This window comes from Octopus bimaculoides, chromosome 24, assembly GCF_046866305.1.
Source record: "Octopus bimaculoides isolate indiv1 chromosome 24, ASM4686630v1, whole genome shotgun sequence".
In the NCBI taxonomy this organism is placed as follows: domain Eukaryota; kingdom Metazoa; phylum Mollusca; class Cephalopoda; order Octopoda; family Octopodidae; genus Octopus; species Octopus bimaculoides.
In genome coordinates, this window is record NC_142951.1 from 23,714,471 (window position 1) to 23,734,526 (window position 20,056).

Here is a 20,056-nt window from a genome sequence, read left to right on the forward strand (position 1 = left end):
TCTTCAAATGGACAAGAAGTTAGAAGATAATAGACCAGATATTACAATCATAGATAAGGATTAGCGAAGTTATTTACTTATTGAACCATCATGTTTGTTTGATTCCAGGATCGTAAAGAAGGCGGAAGAAAAACAAAGAAAATACAATCCCTTAAAATTTGAAATAGGAAGAATTTGGAGCATGCGAACAGTAAAGGTCATGCTTATAATAATTGGTGTGTTGGGAACAATAAGCAAAGATATAGACAAATGGCTGAAGGAGATTGAAATAGAATGCCCAGTAGAGCCCTTACAGAAAGTTTGCCACTTAGGGACAGCAAGGATTATCAGGAGGGTTCTAAGCACTTAAAAGACTGCCGAAAATTTGTGGATACCTAAGGTCACAAGTAATAACTTACTACACCCATAAATCCTTTCAGGAATAAGACCAAACCTGAGCTTTGTTCCTTCAATAATAAAATATAAAAAGCACCCAACACACTCTGTTAAGTGGTTGGCAACTAGGAAGGGTATCCAGCCTTAGAAACCATGCCACAGTAGACAGAGTCTGGACAGCTCCATGTCAAATCGTCCATTCCATGCCAGCATGGAAAGTGAACATTAAATGATAATGATGATGTTTCAAAGTTTTATCACAAAGTTAGCAGTATTAGGGAGATGGAGTAGTTGATTACATCAACTCCAGTATTTGACTAGTACTTAATTTTTATCAATCTTGAAGGAATGAAAAGTAAAGTTGACCATAGTAGAATTTGAACATGGAACATACTGAATCAGAAGAAATGCTACTAAGCATTTCAGTTGAAGTGCTAATAAATCTGTCAGCTCACTACCTTAATAATAATGATAATAATAATTGTTTCAAATTTTGGCTCAAGGCCAGCAATTTCAGGAAAGAGTTAAGTTGAAAGGATGTAAGAGAAAGCAGACTTCTGTGAAATGATAAATGGAACATAAAGACAGATGAAATGCCACTAAGCATTTGCTCAGCATGTCAACGATTATGCCTTAATGTTCAGTTATGATAAAAACAAGTTCATGTTAATCTGATGGGTTACTCTATACTTTTGCAGAGTACAAATTTATTACTCTTAAACAAGAATATTGTTGACAGTGACTTCAAAGTTTTGGCCTGTTAAGCCATCATTGGACTGCCCAAACTTCTTAGTCAGCATGAACAACATTCTTATTTTTAAGAATAATATATATATATATATATATATATATATATATATATATATATATATATATGTATATATCTGTGTGTGTCTGCATGTGTGCACACATACACTCACACATACATATAAAGAAATGAAAAAGTAGAGATTAGAGAGCAGAGAGTTAGATTGTTAGTAATGATGGTGTCCATGGCAACAACTACAGAAGTGGAATGTAGTTTATGAACAAAGTATAAAGACACACATAAGAGTTATAGATAAAAGTTGGGATAAGGTAAAGGAGATAATTAAGCTTGAGGTAGGTCATATTTGGGTTGTAAAATTAACTTCTTGATCATGATAGATTTATGGTGTTCTGGGCAGAAAGATCTTGACAGGTTGGCAGTTTGCATATTAATGTAGTTGTTACCTTTTAACAGTAGCTGACTTTTATCATTTTAAAAGGCATATATAAATCACACTCGTGTTTAAAGTTCCTGACAGAGTGCATATACACAATCTTGTAAATATACATACATATATTCATGTAAACAAACATAAACGTGTGTGTGTGTATTCATATATGTATAGACGCATACACATGTCAATACAGATAGATAAATGCAGGCATTTCATACTGGTAGCATCCCATTTATACACACACATACACATAGAATACAGGTAGTTACAGGCAGACCTATTGCCTGCTGCTAGTATAATACTTTTGCAAGTTGGAATGAGGTCATGTGTTAGCTTCCAGTTCTCTGGAGCTACTTAATAGATTTGATGTGTATATCAATGGATTGGCTACTTGTTTCTCTGGAATTGGTTAAGTGATGTAGACACCTCTGGTGAGACCTGAATGAGGGTTGAAAATCGATTTAGGCGGTTTGTCATTTTTTCAATTTATGGAGAAATAAATAAATTTGGCATGTTTCTATGTCTATTATGTAGGTGTGTGGCCCAGCGATTAAGGTACTGCGCTCATGATTGCAAGATCATGGTTTTGGTTACTGGACTGGGCAGTGTGTTTTGTTCTTGAGCAGAACACTTTATTTCATATTGCTCTGCTATCACTTCAACATGTGGTATGTACAACACACACATTTGATCACCATAAGCTAGTCATTTGTGTAGGTTGTTCACCAAGAAGTTACGGAACCCTCACCCATATTTTACGACATGAAAGTCCACCATTACAGCCAGGATGTAATCCGGAATTATACACATGTAACCATAGATTGTCCCATGGATATAAACTCTGAGCAGTATAAGATTTTGTGAGTTCAACAGTGATGATAAAAGCAAGGGTATGAATGGAATAACTGAAATTTTATCTGGCAAATATACCAGTAACAGGAAGAAATTAGTGGTTAGGTGTTATTAAGGTGTGGCAAAGTCAATAGTGGTACCAATAATGTCCATGATATTGCCTTTATTATTAGTGTAACTCAGGTATACATAAGCTATTATTTGTTGTGGTGGAGGATGATAGAAGAGGGATTTTGAAGGAGGAGTGTTTAGTAAGCTATAATGTACTGTTTAGACAGTGTATACGAACATAGAGAAAGTTATTTTGAATATTATGGTAGTGATTAATTATCATATATTCATATTTTAGGTTATCACTAATTCCATGGTACTGAAATGTCTATTTCTCTATGTTCACAGGAAACTGCTAATTTGTTTTGTTTATTTAACGAGTGTCCTTTGTTGGTAAAGAGTATCTCCAATTCTTCTCTAGTACTCAATCCATAAGGTTGCCTTTTTCCTCTGAGGATGGTGATGATGTTTGACTCTCCCTCTTTTCGCCACTATTTCAGATACTTACATGAGATTGGTTACACCGATACCATAATTGACGTCAGGTCAGCAAAGGTGCGCTCCTTACTGGGACTTCAACCTCACAACTCCGAAACTGATTGTACCCAAGCAGCACTGATCAATGGAGAACAACCAAATAAACCAAGACCTGTTGATGAAGAACCCCAGACAAAAAGGTAAGCATTTGCTTATGATATTGCCAGTCTGTCTGTCTAGGTATGTATGGGAAATAGATGAGAAAACCTCACTTTAAGATCAGTGGTTCCCAAACTTTTCCAGGCTGTTGCCCCTTGGCAGATAGGCTGCATTCCTAACCCCCCTCCTCCATTCACCATGACTACCACCACAAACAGACCACTTTTTGCATGAGATTCAAAACAACTATATTTCACAAATAACACTTAACTCATTAACTCATTATTTTGTTGTTTTTACACCCATCGCCCCCCTTTTGGCCACCCCATTATTACGCTACTTCACCAACCCCTACAGATCTTTTCACTGATCTTTTCAGTACCACCTACTTTGGGAACCACTGCCTTAGATCATAGAAGAAAGCAATGAATAATGGGATGAAGAAATTGGAACAAAATTTTATTGAGTATGAATCACGCATGAAAGATGTTTGTAAGAGTCTTGATGTAAATTTGCCTGGATATACTGATGTCTATCCCAATTTAACATGCAACAAGTGTGGATATGTCTGGCAGGTATTAGACGTTATCAGAGAAGCCACATACACAGGGAAGTTGTTAACTTTGCATTATACAGCATCTCTATTTGCAGGGAGTGTAGAAAATAATGTGCATCAGGAAACTGACTGAGACATCATATGATGGTTCACCAAGACACTATTTTAACACTACTGCAAGAGATGCCCATTGTAGTTACATCTATACAAAAGGGTGTCAGTCTCTAGCAGGACTGAAAAGCAACAACCATGCTGCTCATATTTAACAGAACAATCAAATGATGGCATTACTTAAAATAGAGTTGCAGCCATTGTACATGTATAAAAAACAAAAGCATGGGCACAGCATGGATGAGTAGTTAAAATATTCACTTTGCAATCAAGAAGTCCTGGACTTAATCCCACTGTGTGAAATCTTGAGTAAGTGTTACCATAGCTTCAGGTCAACCCAAGCCCTGCAAGTGAAATTGGGTTGATGGAAACTGTTTGGAAGCCTGTTGGCTAGACTGTGTCTATAATTCAAAGGTCTAGCCTTGTCAAACATGGTAGTGCTGGTGATATGTAAAAAAACTTGTGCCTGTGAAACATGCTGGTGACACATAAAGGGCACCTGTGCCAGCAACATGTAAAGGGCACTAGTGCTAGTGACATATGAAAGGTACCCATATCAGTGACATGTTTGAAATAATATCCAATCCACTCTGTAAAGTGGTTGGTGTTAGGAAGGGTGTCCAGCCATAGAAACCAAACTAAAACGGACAACTGGTACCTGGTGCATCCTCCGACTCACCAGTCTCAGTCAAACTGTCTAATCTATGCCAGCATGGAAAACGGACATGAAGGTTCTGAAAATATTAACTGCTACAGCCTGTTATTGGAACTTACTGGTCACACCACGTAAGGAAATGTAATTTTTTTTTTTTTTCTTCAATTTTACAATAGTTCATAATGGAACTTTAATATTTAGCACTCATGTTATTTAAATATTCTCGAAACCATGTGGGTCATATGGTGGTTGTGTGAACCACTAATGCTACATGTAGTGGTTAACGTGTTAAGGATGAAAGTCTCTGTGGAATGCTCAGCCACTTAGTCTTTAATTCAATATATGGGTTGTTCAATTGATTAAACAACTGTACACTCATCACTGAAATACATGACAGTTCCTTTACTTACTTGTGTGTGTGTATGCATGTTTGTTTTGAATCTACACTTGTGAAAAGGTGTGTGAGTAACAAAACTGCAATTCAACAAAAATATTTTATTATTAACCTTTGACCTAATGTAATTTAGTAATTGTTTCTTGTACTATTACTACTATTATTGAACTAATGTAATGGTTGACTGTGTGGTGGTATTAATGTAAACATAATATTGTATCTGTGTTTAGAGTGTAATGTGTGTGTGTGAAAATGAGGATACTTGTGCATATGTTGATGCACAGAGACAGACACAATCTGGATATACACACAGGGAACAAAGAGAAGAGGGGACTTGATATAGGCTAATGAGGAACACTGATTAGGTAAATTTTCATTTGTCAATAATGGTTTTATGAAAGGCTGCAACATTCTCTTATGAGTGCTGGTAGGAGATAAGTCCTCATAACTGGGTAGCAGATAACTACTTTAGAGTGAGGAATGGTAACTGCAACCAAAAAAAAAAGATTATCTTGCTGGCTTTTGGAAATTTATTAACAGAATTTTAATATATGACAACAAAGGACATGATCTTAATAATTAAGCCAGAATAATGAATTTCTCAGATGAACTCAAAGTTCATCCTTTTGCTTCATTAGTGGGGTACTCCGTCCACAATATTGCATGATGTGGGAAGGTTTTCAGTTTTTCCATCCCTTAATTTCCGGATATATTGAAACAGAGATTCAGAAATAGCTCTATCTCTTGACCTAAATGAATGTACTTGCTGATTGCATTTAATCTTATAGGTATTCTCTGTAAGTCCTTCATAATTCTTCGCAATACCATTAGCAAGTTTTATACGCACTCTATATTCACCCACCTTAGAAAAACGGGATCATTTAAGGGATGAATTCTGGGTAGTTCTGAAGTTGTAAACTTGCTGTGGAGGCAAGTGTCTTAAAGTGTGATATGAAATCTTGGAAGCAATGTTATACAAGTAACTATAACTCATTTTACTCTCTCTCTCTCTCACACACACACACACACACATGAGTGAGAGAGAGAATTTTAAAATAAAATGTAAAAATTTTTGTCATAAGTGTACTTTGTGGTATGTTAGAAGTTATTCTTAGCAGGTCAAATCAACAAGAAATACTGACCGTTGCTTATATTTCACATTTACAATAAAAAGAATTTATACATTTAATAAAGAAAAAAAAAATGCTTTTCTTTTCTCTTCTACTGTTTGATTATTGATTATCTCATTTCCTAATTGCATTTTTACTTAGGAAATTGTGTAGCATAACTTGTACTTTATATATACATCAAATATATTTTGTCTTTGTGTTCATGCATGTACTAGTTCTGTCGATATGATCATGGCTGCTTTTTTTTTTTTTTTTATGTTTCCTACAACAATTTTAAAATTAGTATGTGAAAACTGTTTCGTTAGGCTTGCTGTAGAGATTTGGATTTTAAAAAATATTTTAAAAAAAATAAGTACAGAAAGGCTTTTGTAACTAGCAGATGAGTAAAGATTAGTTTTAGAATATGTTTCTTGTAAGATCAGTGGTTTTCATTAACTGATAATGCACATGTTTGTATGTTTCACAAATCAAGAGCACATACATGCATGAGATCTAAACTATATAGGAGTCAATAACGATTTAAGTCCTTTTTCTCTTTTTTAATCAGTCCCTTAAAGGAAATGGGGCAGTGCCGTAATCTTTTATAAGGATATCTGAAACTCGTGGAAAAGGGATCAGAAGAGCAGAAGAAAACACAGCTCCTGAGTTATTCCAGCAGGAAGCATCTCATCAATATATGGAGTGTTTTGGGATTTTTTTTTTTCATCTTCAGCGCTCTGATCTGAATTATTGCAGCAGAATGGACTCTGCTAAAGTTACTCAAAGACTAGGTGGTTTGTAATGGTCTTAAACCAGAATAGAGATTAACCCTTTAGTATTCAGATTTCTCTGTCAAACGTAATGCTTATTTATTCACATTGATAAAAATTTGCATTATCTTGTAGCTTTGAGATTTCAATGACAAAGTTGTTTAATTTTAGAATAATATTGTAGAGTAAGTGTGAGAGGTTGGATCTGGCCAATCCAAAGATAAATCAGGTTGATTATTGAGGCCGAGTATGAGCAGTGTAAATGCTAAAGGGTTAATTCTGGTGAGCATGTGCTGTCTTTAACTTGGGTGTCTTGTCCATGACATTTGATTATTGGGATCATTAGAGCATCAAACAAATACCTTGCAGTAATTGCTCCAGCTCTTTGCATTCTGTTCAAATCCTGTTGTGCTCAAATTTACTTTCCATCCATCTGATAGCCAGTCAAGTTGTAAGTTCAATCCTTTTTCTTCTCACTGTCTTTCTTCTCATTTTCTCAGAAATGGCTTTATTGCGCTGTGAGTTGGTTTGGGTGGAACCACTAACTGTGTTCCCTTTCTGCTAGGAAATGGAGGAGGGGGTGAGCTTGTGACTAGCAACCTCTTATCATCTATCATAATAGAATGTGGTGCATGTGTGAATAAACTAATATGATTTGTGGCATAAAATGGTTTAAGAAAGCTTGCCCACCAGATCTTCTAATAGCCAGGCTTTTAGACACAAACTTAGTGTCTCTCTTGCTTTTCTTATTTGAACCTTTTGCTCCCTATGGAGCATAAACCATCAATGATTTTTCTCTACTGTTCTTGACTCTGTGCTGTCTTTTCTCGTCCAGTCGAATCTCTGTTTGTTCAACTCTGTCACAGTATCCTGCTTCCAGATATTTTTAGGAGATTGTCTTTTCTGTGCACCCCCTGTGGATTCACTGTGTCATATATTTCCCTGAGGGAAGGTCTTCCTCTCCCAGGTTTTGTATTGTTGTTGATGCTTCTGTAACTTTGCCTTTTTTGAAAGTAGGAATGTTGGCCCTATGCAAGGAATGTTCCCCCTATACATGTGGGAAGAGGTGATCTGTTTAAGATATGTTTTTCTTGATTGTTGTTTATTTCTTTCCCTAAATACCTGTGGTCTCTTCATTATTCCTAACATTGTTTACCTGATGGAACAAAACACACCAGCCCCATTCTTATTCCTACTTCATCATTGTGTGGTCACTTGTAGGAAGAAGCATCCATCCTTGGGCTTAATTAGGGTTGATTTGGAGTGAATGAAAAAAACAATGGCTCTGACAAATGAACCATTCCACAAATGCAGAAAGCATTAACATAAAAGATATTAGCCATTATTAGCAGCAATTTTGAGTCAGAATGAGAAACAATTCTTTCATGAGACTTAAACTGTATATAGCTATTGGTTGCTAGGCAATCACATTGATGATTACAAAAGATTACACAACAAACAGCTTGCTTATGATTGAAACAGCAGTCTCCTATGAAGTGAGAAATATGTCTAATCCCTGCCAAGAGACCTGTTTCTCTTTACTGTCTGAAACTGGTTGTTGTTGCATTTAATATCAATTCATGTTGAAAAATCTTTGTGATTGATTCATTTGTACATTGATTCATGTGAGTATTGCTCATCATAAAAATTGAATCAAGGTGGGGTACCACACTGTATTGGACATACAAGTATATAATACACTATTAGTTGTATCCAACGCCACCTAAGTTCATTAACTCTTAGTCACTTGGTTTAAATTCTTCAAGGCAGTGCCCCAGCATGACTGCAGTCTAATGATTGAAACAAGTAAAAGATAAAAGGTATGTGTGTGAGTCCAACCATCCCAGCAAGGATAACAGATGTTAAATGATGATGAAATGTGTTTGTTTGTTTGTATGTATGCATGTATGTATACACATATAGACACATACAGGGTGGGCCAAAAGTCATGCACAAAATAAGTTCAGTACATTCCAGAATTGTCAAAGACATGGTTCAGTTTTTTGAAAATTGAATAAAATGATTAAAATAATGATGAATATACATGTACTTGTATGTGATGAGCAAAATTAATAATAATAATAATAATTATAATAAATGTATGTGTGTTTGTGTGTCTGCATTTGTCCCCCACCCCCACCATTGCTTGACAACCGATGCTGGTGTGTTTACGTCCCCATAACTTAGCGGTTCGGCAAGAAGTGACCGATAGAATAAGTACTAGGCTTACAAAGAATAAGTCCTGGGGTCGATTTTCTCGACTAAAGGCGGTGCTCCAGCATGGCCACAGTCAAATGACTGAAACAAGTAAAAGAGTAAAGAGTAACATAATAAAAATAAAATGTCAAATGTTTTGGTGCGTGACTTTTGGCCTACACTATATTAAAGCAATGAGAACATGAAGAACACCCAAAACAATATGATTATGCCTGAGCGGCTAGGACAAGAGAAGAAGAAAATACTTCAGTCATTTTAACTAAGATGATGTAAAACAATATAAATGAACCAATCCAATGCAGGAGGAATAAAGATGAAATACTGGTTGTTAGTCATAAGCAAAAGAAAAGCATAGCAGGAGGAGAAGTGATTAAAGCAAGCAAATAACAAAATAGAAAAGGAATGTGGGAGACCAGATTGGAAGTGGGGGGAGGGGGGAAAGAGGGATGCTGGGAGAGGAAGTTGACAGAAAGGAAATGGATCAAGAGAGTTGACAGATTAAAAGAAAAAAGTCAGAAAATGGCAAAATGGCAGGGCGGGTGGGAAAATATGAGAGAGGTGGGGGATACGAAGGGATGTCATAGAATAATTAACAAAATAACAGTAGCATAGGAAAAGGGCTGTATGTTGCTTGCATCAATATGTAAGTGGGAGAAATTAGACATAAATGATGGGAATGCATATTTGCTTTAACATCTTTAGATATATATATATATATATATATATATATATATATATATATATATATATATATATATATATATATGATCATCATCATCCTTTAGCGTCTGTTTTCCGTGCTGGACAGTTTTACTAGAGCAGGAGATTTGGTTGGATTTCTACAGCTTCATGCCCTTCCTAATGCCAAACACTTTACAGTACGTGCTGGGTGCTTTTAATGTGGCACTGGCACAAGCACTATCACATGGTGCCAGCATGAGTGCTTTTTGTGTGGCACTAGGGCAGACTCTTGCAGGCCAGTCTTTTGCATCAGGAGGGAGTTGGCATTAATGCTTCTGCTGTGGAGGATAGGACTTCTTGAGTGTATGTGTGTGTATATATATATATATATATATATATATATATATATATATATATATGAGGGGTAGGTGCTGAAAAGTTCATGGCTTTAGGTAAAAGAAAATACAGGAGAATCAGTTAATTATGATTTTATTCAACATATTCCCCTCTCAGATTCAAACACTTATTGTGCAGAAGTCCTTCAGTTTTTCTAAGCCCTGTAAAAGAACTCACAAGGCCTTTTGCGATACCTTTAAAGCCAGGAACTCTTCAGCACCTCCACATACATACACACATGCACACGTTGAGTTTATATTTTTATTTCTTGATCTTTTATACATCTCAAAACACACATACATGAATATGTACATAAACATATCTATTCTGTGCTCACACACACACATACACACAAACAGGTGTGGGTATGACTTTGCCATCAAGTAGTTTACTTTGTAATCATATTATACCAATTCCCACTCCATTACATGGCACGTTGGACAGCCATCTTCCATCGCCTCAGATTATCCCAGTCTGTGAGTGAAATTGCCTGATTCAGTGCCAAAGATGTGTGTGGTCACATAGTATCATGGTGAATGTGGAGCATTTTCAGATTCTTGTGCAGTCTTTTTCTCCTAATAGCTTCTCTTAGCACTTTGAATATCTCAATGTGCTGCTTGAGAATGATGCCCAGTCATCCACCAAAATACTCATTATAAGTTTGTGTGTCAGTCAGTGGTTTTTGTACTGCTTAGCATTTAGAGAAGAGACAACCTTTGCTGGTGACACATAAAAGGCATCTGTACTGGTGAAATGTAATAGGCATCCTTACTGGTGACATGTAAAATATACCCAGTATGCTCTATGAAGTTAGGAAGGCCATGCAACCGTAGAACCCAAGCCAAAACAGATTGGAACCTGGTGCAGCTCTCCGGCTTGCCAGTTCCAGTCAAACTGTCTAACCCATGCCAGCATGCAAAATGAATGCTAAATGATGATGATGACAAGGAGGAGGCAGAGACACCATTCCATGCTCATGTTTCATCCCCTGTCACCAGATAAAAAAAAAAGACAAAACAGCAAAGGCAAAAAAACCCCAAAAGCATGTCCTCATTGACTTCAAACACTTCCAAGCAGATCAGAGCAAATTTCCACCTTTCTTCTTCAAATCAGGTTGGGAACTGCTGAGGAATTCCCTTTGCACACACTTTCCAGTAACAATACTTAGAGTCTCCCACAAGTTTCTGTAATGCCCTGTGACTTCTCTGTCTGTGTGAACCAATTTGTCCATTCCCTGGCAATTGGTTGTTAGTTGATGATCCATTTCCTAGTTTGTCTTCAGTGTTGGTTTCCTTTTCTCTAAGCTTCTACTCCATCTGTGCACATTGCTCTTGTCATAGGTGTCTTCTCTGTAAAGGACCTGCAACCTCTCTGCTGTGGACGTCAAACAACCTGCATTCCTCCTGTCAACTGGTAGTTCTAGGAACCTACAATGAAGAAGAGGCAAAAGAGTTACTCTAAGAAAATGTGCAGTTTGAACAACCTACATCTTCTGTCTTTTACCTGTTTCAGTCATTAGCCTGCGGCCATGCTGGGGCACCGCCTTGAAGAATTTTTAGTCAAATGAATTGACCCCAGTACTTTTTCTTTTGTTTTACTTATTTTATCGGTCTCTTTCGCCAAACTGCTACAGGGATGTAAACACCAACACTGATTGTCAAGTGGTAGAAGGGGAACAAACTCTCTCTCTCTCTCTCTCACACACACACACACACACACACACACACACACAGGATGGGCTTCTTTCAGTTTCTGTCTACCAAATCCACTCACAAAACTTTTGTTGACCCGAGACTATAGTAGAAGACACTTGCCCAAGATGCCATGCAGTGGAACTGAACCCGGAAGCAAGCTTCTTCCCCACACAGCCATGCCTGTGCCTATTTATAAAGTTAATAAAATAAGCCATTGCCCACTTTTGCATTGCTTTTGGTACAACCCTCTTATGTGTGTTTGTCTACACAAACAAACACACACTAATCCCTGTTCTATTATCATTGTTAGTAATTCTCTGTATTGTATTTGACACTGTAGCAGTACAGGCATTGTAGTCTGGTGATCTTTCTTTGACCTTTTATTATGTATTATAGTGTGATATCAAAGTGATGTCTCCATAATATACAACACCACATCTTCCTTATTATAGCACCTCCTTCCTAATTTCTGAGCCAGCTCACAGCAACTTAACATGTGATGTATAACCCCTAAAACTTAACCCCCCCCCTTAACTTTCTAGGCTACACTAGTCTTATTTGTACATTTTAATAACAAACAAGAGTGGTAAACAAGTGAGCAAACAACTTGTCACTCAACCTGCTAGAAATGTCAGTCAAATCACCATCAAATTACACTTAAGGATGGGTATATTGTTTTAGATACACTCTGAAAAAGATGGGATGGCCATAGCCAAAGTCTTTGATGCTAGTTCTTCTTGGTCAGGACTGACCTGGGGCTACACAAAAAAAAAACCTGCCACATTACTCTACTCGAGCTAATGAAGAGGCCTCTCTGTTGTTACTCAGCCTGTTAGAAACAACAGCTAAGTTTCCCTCCATCTGCACTATGCCATCGTAAACATTATTAGGTAATGCAGTCCAAGATACATTTCTTGAATAAAAAGACTGATGACCATCACTGGAACATCTTTGGTTATATATAGGTCAGCTGGCTGGATCTGAGCTGACCTCAGTAAAACTTTTTCCATGGCTTTTGCAGATTCTCATGACTCACTGTCACCATCCAATTCCATTATTATGAATTTGAATTGTGAGCTTGAGTCATAGTGAATCTTTCAGCTGATTGCACAACCACAAATGCCCCCCCCCCCCCCCCACACACACTATGGATGCATTGCAGTTACTCACTTGATAGAGGTTGGTGATCTTGACTGTTGATCTTCTAGGGTTCCTCTGCTCAGCATCAATGTAAGAAGCACTGTTGCCTCAGTTGAGCTCTTCTGCTACCTCTTCACAATCCACCATGCTGCAGTCCCATAGCTTCACCATATCCATGGCAGGGTGTCTGAATAGGTGCTGTGCCTTGCCAAAGGGCTGTTTGTAATTACGCAGGGCAGGTTTGTCACCCTGTGAGATATTTTCAAAATACTTGCATACCTTTATATTAGCAGATCAGTTATGAAATTTCATGACAATCAACCAGAGATGAGTAATAATTTCATGACTTCTGTCTCTATTTTCACCAAAATTTCATCATACTACAAAGGATTGTCTTTACTATTTTTTCTCAACCTTCTTGTGATTAAATTTTGGCTGTTTGCCATAGAGAACAGTCTTTTTTTGACTGGTGATAAGTTTCCTTTCTTGTTGGTGTTGTTTTACCTGCTCTTAATTGGTTCTTGATACAGTAAAAATATGAATGTTGGGAAACATTCAAACAATGTTTCTCATACTTTATTATTTTGGACCTGGTCAACCATGGTTTTCTCAAGTTTATGATTAAATATGTTTCAACTGTAACTTTTCTGTGTTTTTGTATATCTAGGACTACATTGTCTAGTGTACCCTTTGCTGTAAGGGAAGTTTAGCTACTGTTTCTAGCATGTTGAGTGACTGTGCAGTGACCCTCTTGTTAGCTTATCTATTGTATGTCTTCCATGTAACTGTTGGTGGTCATGGTGGTAGTGCTGTATATATACGTCTCCCGTGGTGGTGGCTGCTACTGCTGTTGTATGTAGATCTTTTAGGTTACATGGCTGTAGTTGGTATGGAGCTTCAAAACATTAAGCACTGTGCTGATAAAAAAAATTGCTATTAAAATCTGTTCTCTATAAAAGTAACTGCTGGAAAACTGTGCTTTACAATGACTGTTGAAAGGGTTGCTTAAATAACAACTGCAAGCAAAAAAAGAAAAAATGTTTTGCAATGGTTGTTCAGAAAATTGCAGTTTTAATGCAGTTACTGAAAATGTGCACTTTTATGAAGCTGCTGGAAGACCACTTTTACAACGGCTGCTGAAAATTGCACTTTTATAACATGCTGAAAAACTGCCAATGAAATGCACTTTGGTTAAGAAAACTATATTTTGTATGGCTTAATATAAATGTCTAAACCCTTTTGTTACCATATTTCTGGAGAGATGCTCTGTGTTTCTTTCAATTAATTATAAATATTACAAAGAATTTAATAAAATAACTTAGTTATCATTAAGCTAGTGTTAGGAACATAAATTGTGACTAAGGTTTGGTGGAAGATTTTAATTCAGAACTTTATTTTGAAAACAAGACATTTGTACTACAGAGCCAGAGGTGGTTTCAGGCGGGTTGGTATCAAAAGGGTTAAAGGTTGCACATGTTTACTTTTTTTCTCTTTTTTTTCTTTTTCTGCAGGCCACCATCCAAAGTAAGGTCATCTGCCTCCCTTGTAGAGAATTCACTTTTAGAAAGTGAAGTGTCTGTGTTAGCCACACTTGACTTCCTGTCTACAGATAATGTTGTGGAAATTGAAGACGACAATTTAAGGTACTGTACCCAAATGAACATGAGTCTCTCTCTCTCTCTCTCTCTCTCTCTCTCTCTCTCTTTCTCTCTCTCTCTCTCTCTCTCTCTCTAAATTGCTTAGCTAGCTCTTTTATCTAAACCAGTGGTTCTCAACCAAGGTCCTTATGAACCTTTGGGGGTCTGTATATAAGATTTTGATATTAAAATTTATATGCAACAAATTGCTTATACTTGTACAATACACAAAATAGTTTAACGATTGTTTTTAACACAGTTGTTAATGATATTTCATTATAAAAACGTAAGAGAATTTTTTTAAACATTGAATGGCTTTTAGGATCCACCCGAATAAAATAGGAATCGGAGGGGTCCACCGACAAAAGATGGTTGAGAACCACTGATCTACCCACTATTCTCTCTCACCAGACAAACAGTATTCTTTCATTTCAAGGTGTATTAGGTAACTGCATATGATGTTTATGGTCTGCCTCTGTTGTACTGCTATCTTTGAATGGATATCAAAAATGCTAATTAAACTATTCCACTTCATTTCAATCATTTACACTATTGCTGTTAACTAGAAATTAATGAACAAGTAGTGACTAATAAAATTATAATTTTTGTCGAAGTTAGTGTCTTCATCTTTTGAGAAGAAAGCTCTTTTTTTCTTTATATTCAACTACCAATCTTTTGTGAAGGAAATTTGGTACATAGTAGCGTCTCCAACTCTTACTCATTTTCTAAGTGAGGTAGTTTTCCATTCCATTGTTCTTTACACAGTGCCGGTTGAAACTATGAGACTTTCAACTGAAGACTGCAAAGAAAGACACTTTTTCTTCCACCCAATTTTTGCTAAGAGGGTATTAATGAAGATGTGGAATGCCATGTACTCTAAGACAATAGGCTTCTTCTCAGTTTCCACATACCAGTTCTCATCTGAAAGCATTTCTTTTGTCAACGAAAATTGCTTGCTGACTTTATGTCTCCAAAACCATGTTAAAATAAGAGAGAAACTCCTTACTTGAAAGACCTGTAATGGTTAGCATCAGGAAGTAAAACAATACCTCACTGACTTATCTTACCCATACTAGCAGATGTAAAATGAATGAACATGAACAAAGATGTGTATATTAATTTCATCATGTTTCTGCACGCTAGAATTTGAGAGGTATTTGCTGTAGGATTTTGTCTAGGAGAAAAATTTCTCTCCGTATTCATTTCGTGTGAAAACATCAAACTGAGCTCCAAACAACATCAGTGAACTCAGAGGGTGTTTCTGCATGATTTTATCTCCTCAGTAGCAGACACTGTCTTAGTCAAGTGGAGCTGACTTTAAGCCTGAACTTCTGGCCTTTCAATTTGAACAGGCTGTTAAGGCAGAACTTGAAGTCCCAGTCATTTCAGTATTATCAGTAAATTATACTCTACTAAATGTATAGAGTCCCACCACCAGTAAATGTTTTATTGTTTTCTACAAGCTGGTCAATAATATAGTGTGTGTGTGTGTGTGTATAGACAGTAGATAGATATACTCACTTTCATCCAAAACCACATCTGTAACCCATACACACGTCAAATCAACTCTCCAAACTCTTTGGATTAATTTTTGTTGACTAAGATTATCATTTTCTTTGGATTTTGTTCTATGTTGAAACTGTTATGACAGCAAGTGAGTGTATATACAGTGATAGGAATTGAGAGGGGAAGTGAAAATACACCAACAGAGTGCAGTAGTGTCTCCCATCACACTCTGCACTGGTGTATCCTACCCCTCTTCTGTGTTCCTATCTTATGTGTGCAATAAAAGGGGACTATTTCCTCTCCCACTGTCTCACTGTGAATTTCCCCACCATTTTCCCACTATTTATCTTTCTTTTTTTAATTTTTTTATTTATATATCTTTCCATTAACTTTTGTTTCTTTACTTTTTACTTCCAGTGATGAGAATGAAGATGGCATTTCTGCTGATGATGAATCTGAAGAAAGAGCAGAAAAACAGAGGAAGTTTAAGGTCCGATACATTTTCAGAATGAAGAAAAATCTTTTAAAAAAAACGAAAAGCAAAAAACAAGCAAAGATTTTCTCTCTTGTTGAAAACTAGTTAATTTTGTTCATTTGTTTTAATTGTTTGTTCCTTTAATTAGTTTTGAAGTGATTTTAAGTAATGTTGTATGACATGAAGAAATAATGTCTTATAATTATCTTCTGTTGTGAAAATTTATGGACATTTTGATGTTCTGCCTTCGGTGTTAGTTGAAACGGCTGGCTAACAGGTGTTACACTCACCCACACTGGCTAATTGGAGTTCCACTCACTCCCATTTGCTTGTTGTTGTTACACTCATACCTACTGGCTAACTGCTGTTAAACTCATATTGACTGTTTAACTCATGTTACATTCACTTTAAGTGGCTAACTGGTGTTACAGTCATGCCAATGGACTAACTGAAGTTACACCCATGCAACTAGCTTACTGGGGTTATACTCTTCCTGATTGGTTGACTAGTGTTACACTCACTCTGACTGGCTTGGTGGTGTTACACTAATTGCAATTGGTTTATTGGTGTCACAACAGCTCCATTAATAGTCAGTGTTGTATGACTGGTAAAGTCTAGCAATCCTTGCAATCTGCATCTGTTTTAAAATAGCTCTTCCCTGTCACATATGACTGAATATGTTATCATCTGTGTCTGTGTGTGGGAGGAAGAGAATAGTTTATAATGTCTAAGAAGACGGTTAAAAACAATTGATAAATGACAATTTCATTTAGAAACATGAATAAAATATTGCTTAAATATTTCTTTTTATTACCATTACTGCAAACGCACCAGTAGTGCTGCTTAGTAAGTTCACTGCTTCATCCACAACCTCAAGTCCATTGCTTGAATGAAATGACAAATATATAAAAACGCCTTTGATTAAAATTGAGATCTTTCAACTGTATGTAGATTGAGCTGGGAGTCGTTCCCCCCACCCCCAGCAGTGCTAAACACTTTATATCTTTCAGCCTTACAAATCTACAGACATCTCAAAATAATTAAAAGGAGTATGTTTTCCTTATTTATAAAACCATCTGGTATAATTTTTTTTTTATCAAGAAGCCTTAATGCATATTATAGATTAGAGCCTCACCAAATCTAAATTTAGCACTCCACCCCCTTGGTGTATCATTGGAACTCGACAAGCTGATCAGGCAGTGTCTGCAAGATCAAGCAGCTTGCCAAGAATAGGTTGACTGTATGCTAACCAATCTTTTAGATGTGGCAGCAACCACCCTTCCAGATATGGCAGTAAAATCTTCAAATTCTCTCCAACTGTATTAAAAAAAAAGGACATGTGAGATAAAGCAATTCCAGATACACTTTCTAAATAAAAGATAGGATGGTCATGACTGGAATGTCTTTATATAAAGCTTTTGCTGGATCAGGCTAGGCAACAACTATAACAAAAACTGGTTCTTGTTATTGTGATCTAAGATGAATCTCTCTCTCCCTCCCTCTCTCTCTCTGGCAGATTGAACTATTAAACATCAAAAATTGTAATAAGGGATTGAATTCGAATTAACTAAATTATAATTGTATTTAATTGGATGGAAAAGTTAAAAAATAAAGCAACAGTCTCTGCTGGTACCTGGGCTTGAACCTAATTTTCTAGTTGTCTAAATTCTACTGTTTAACCATTACTCAAATTTCCATATCTGCTATTGACTAGGCCATGCTAACACTCAGCAGTAATTGTCCAATATTTACCTATTTATACGTAAGAACTCTAATTGTAGAACAAGGTGAGCTGGGAAATTTTTTATTTTCTAACTGGAATTCAATTTGGTTCCTTTTGTACTGGAGTTCAGTACATTATCTATTGGACCATACTAAAATATCTAGTTAACCTATCTAATATTTGTTTATATAGCACTCTGACAGTAATTGTTAGTTTGACATACCTATACAAGACTGGTTGGCCAACTGGAGACTTTCATTACTTTATCAGATAACTAAGCTAGACATTTTGATCATCTAGGCATTTTTATGTTTATTCCATGATTTGATAGCTAACAAAGTTATGTAGCCACATAGCTGACCAATAGTTTGACCAGTTTTGTATAGCCTTGTTACTGGCAACTAACTGGACCTTTGCTCAATAATTGACCAATTAGATATGTTCACTTGTCATTCATAATCTGAAAAGTAAAGAATAAGCCACTTTCAAATTGTGGTTTGATTTTTGTAGTGTTGCTGCTAGTTAAACACTTGTTGATTTCCAACTGGTTATAGTCTGTTTTATAGTTTGGACATATTCTACTTTATAATGCAAATATTTCCTTCGTTTTCTGGATACTTTCAAGTTTATGTTCTTCTTTATAGCCATGATATTTTCAGTTTTTAACCATCAGTAGACTGATAAATACCAAATGGTTACCTGATAACTGTCCAGTTATGACACATCTGCAATGAGAGCTGACTGAGTGGACACATATTCCTTGATAGCTGGTCAACTGGGTACATGTTTGGTCTGATAATCAGCTGAGGTTTCTCTACTCTGTTGGTCTAGTAGCTGACTATCTGTGCATTTTCTACTTCAGAAACAAGTTAGGGGTACAGAGGAAGCGACTCTTTTCCTTGGAGGATAAGATACTGATGTGGACAATACCTTGTCCCCTCTAACGGAATACTTGGTATTGCCCAGGAAACCTGATTTAGTGGCCAAGTTCTTGAAAAGTAATCATTTGTAATGCTGCATAAATGTATTGACACATGTGATGTTCATATAATTGGTAACATGGTTTCCAAAAAAAAAACAAAAAAAAAACTAAAAGTAAATGTAAGGATATTAATATCTCAAACAGCAGAATTAAGCTACTGTCCAAGAAATGGGACATACTGTGTGGCTTTTTTTGATAGGATTACAAATATTTTAGAATAGAATTCAAACAACTTGAGAGTTTAAGTAATGGCATATGTCTATCATTTCCAACAATGCAGAAGAAATGATAATCTTCGTCGTGACTGATTTTAACCACCTTGGTGGTTCTCACACTTATCAAGAGGCTTCCGTCACACAGGTCCCCACTTGGTCAGAGGAAAGGCAAAGCTAGTATGACTGAGGGACCACCAGGTGCAAAGGTTGCCAAAAGAGTCATTAATGCTAAACTCAAAACCTTTTGTAGTTTGATGGATGGCTGTTGACTCCGTATTGAGTTAATTCCCCCTGTCACCAAATATAGTTTTTTTTTTTTGGTTCTGATAGAATGTCCATCATTGTTCATATGCATGGGTGAAACCCTAGGGAGGTGTTACCAGTTCAGTCACCAAAGGCCTGATTATTGGCTTATATAATTACTAGCAGCAGATCTTTCTTCTTTTTTTTTTATTCTATATTTTATCTGGCCTGACATAAAATGGGTGTATAGTTCCAAAGAAACACTATAAAGTCACAATATGAGACTGAATAATATCTGCTTTTGTAGGTTTTTATTTGTAATTTTTTTAATGTATCAGGCTTAGCCAACTTTTGTTCCAATACCTGGTATTGGGTCAAAACCCTTAGCTAAATACTGAGAGAAATCTCAAATTTATTTGAAACTGCGCAGTTTATA

General features: G+C 36.4%; 1 protein-coding gene across 10 annotated transcripts in view; it reads left to right on the forward strand.

Moving 5' to 3' along the window:
* LOC106882575 (striatin-3) overlaps window positions 1-20,056 on the forward strand; it is a 267,291-nt gene that overhangs the window by 190,209 nt on the left and 57,026 nt on the right. For all 10 annotated transcript variants that reach the window (XM_052976853.2, XM_052976854.2, XM_052976856.2 and 7 more), the window contains 3 exons: window positions 2,981-3,157; window positions 14,351-14,482; window positions 16,400-16,472. In XM_052976853.2, the coding sequence (XP_052832813.1) occupies window positions 2,981-3,157; window positions 14,351-14,482; window positions 16,400-16,472 (382 nt within the window). The remainder of the gene's footprint in view (window positions 1-2,980; window positions 3,158-14,350; window positions 14,483-16,399; window positions 16,473-20,056) is intronic.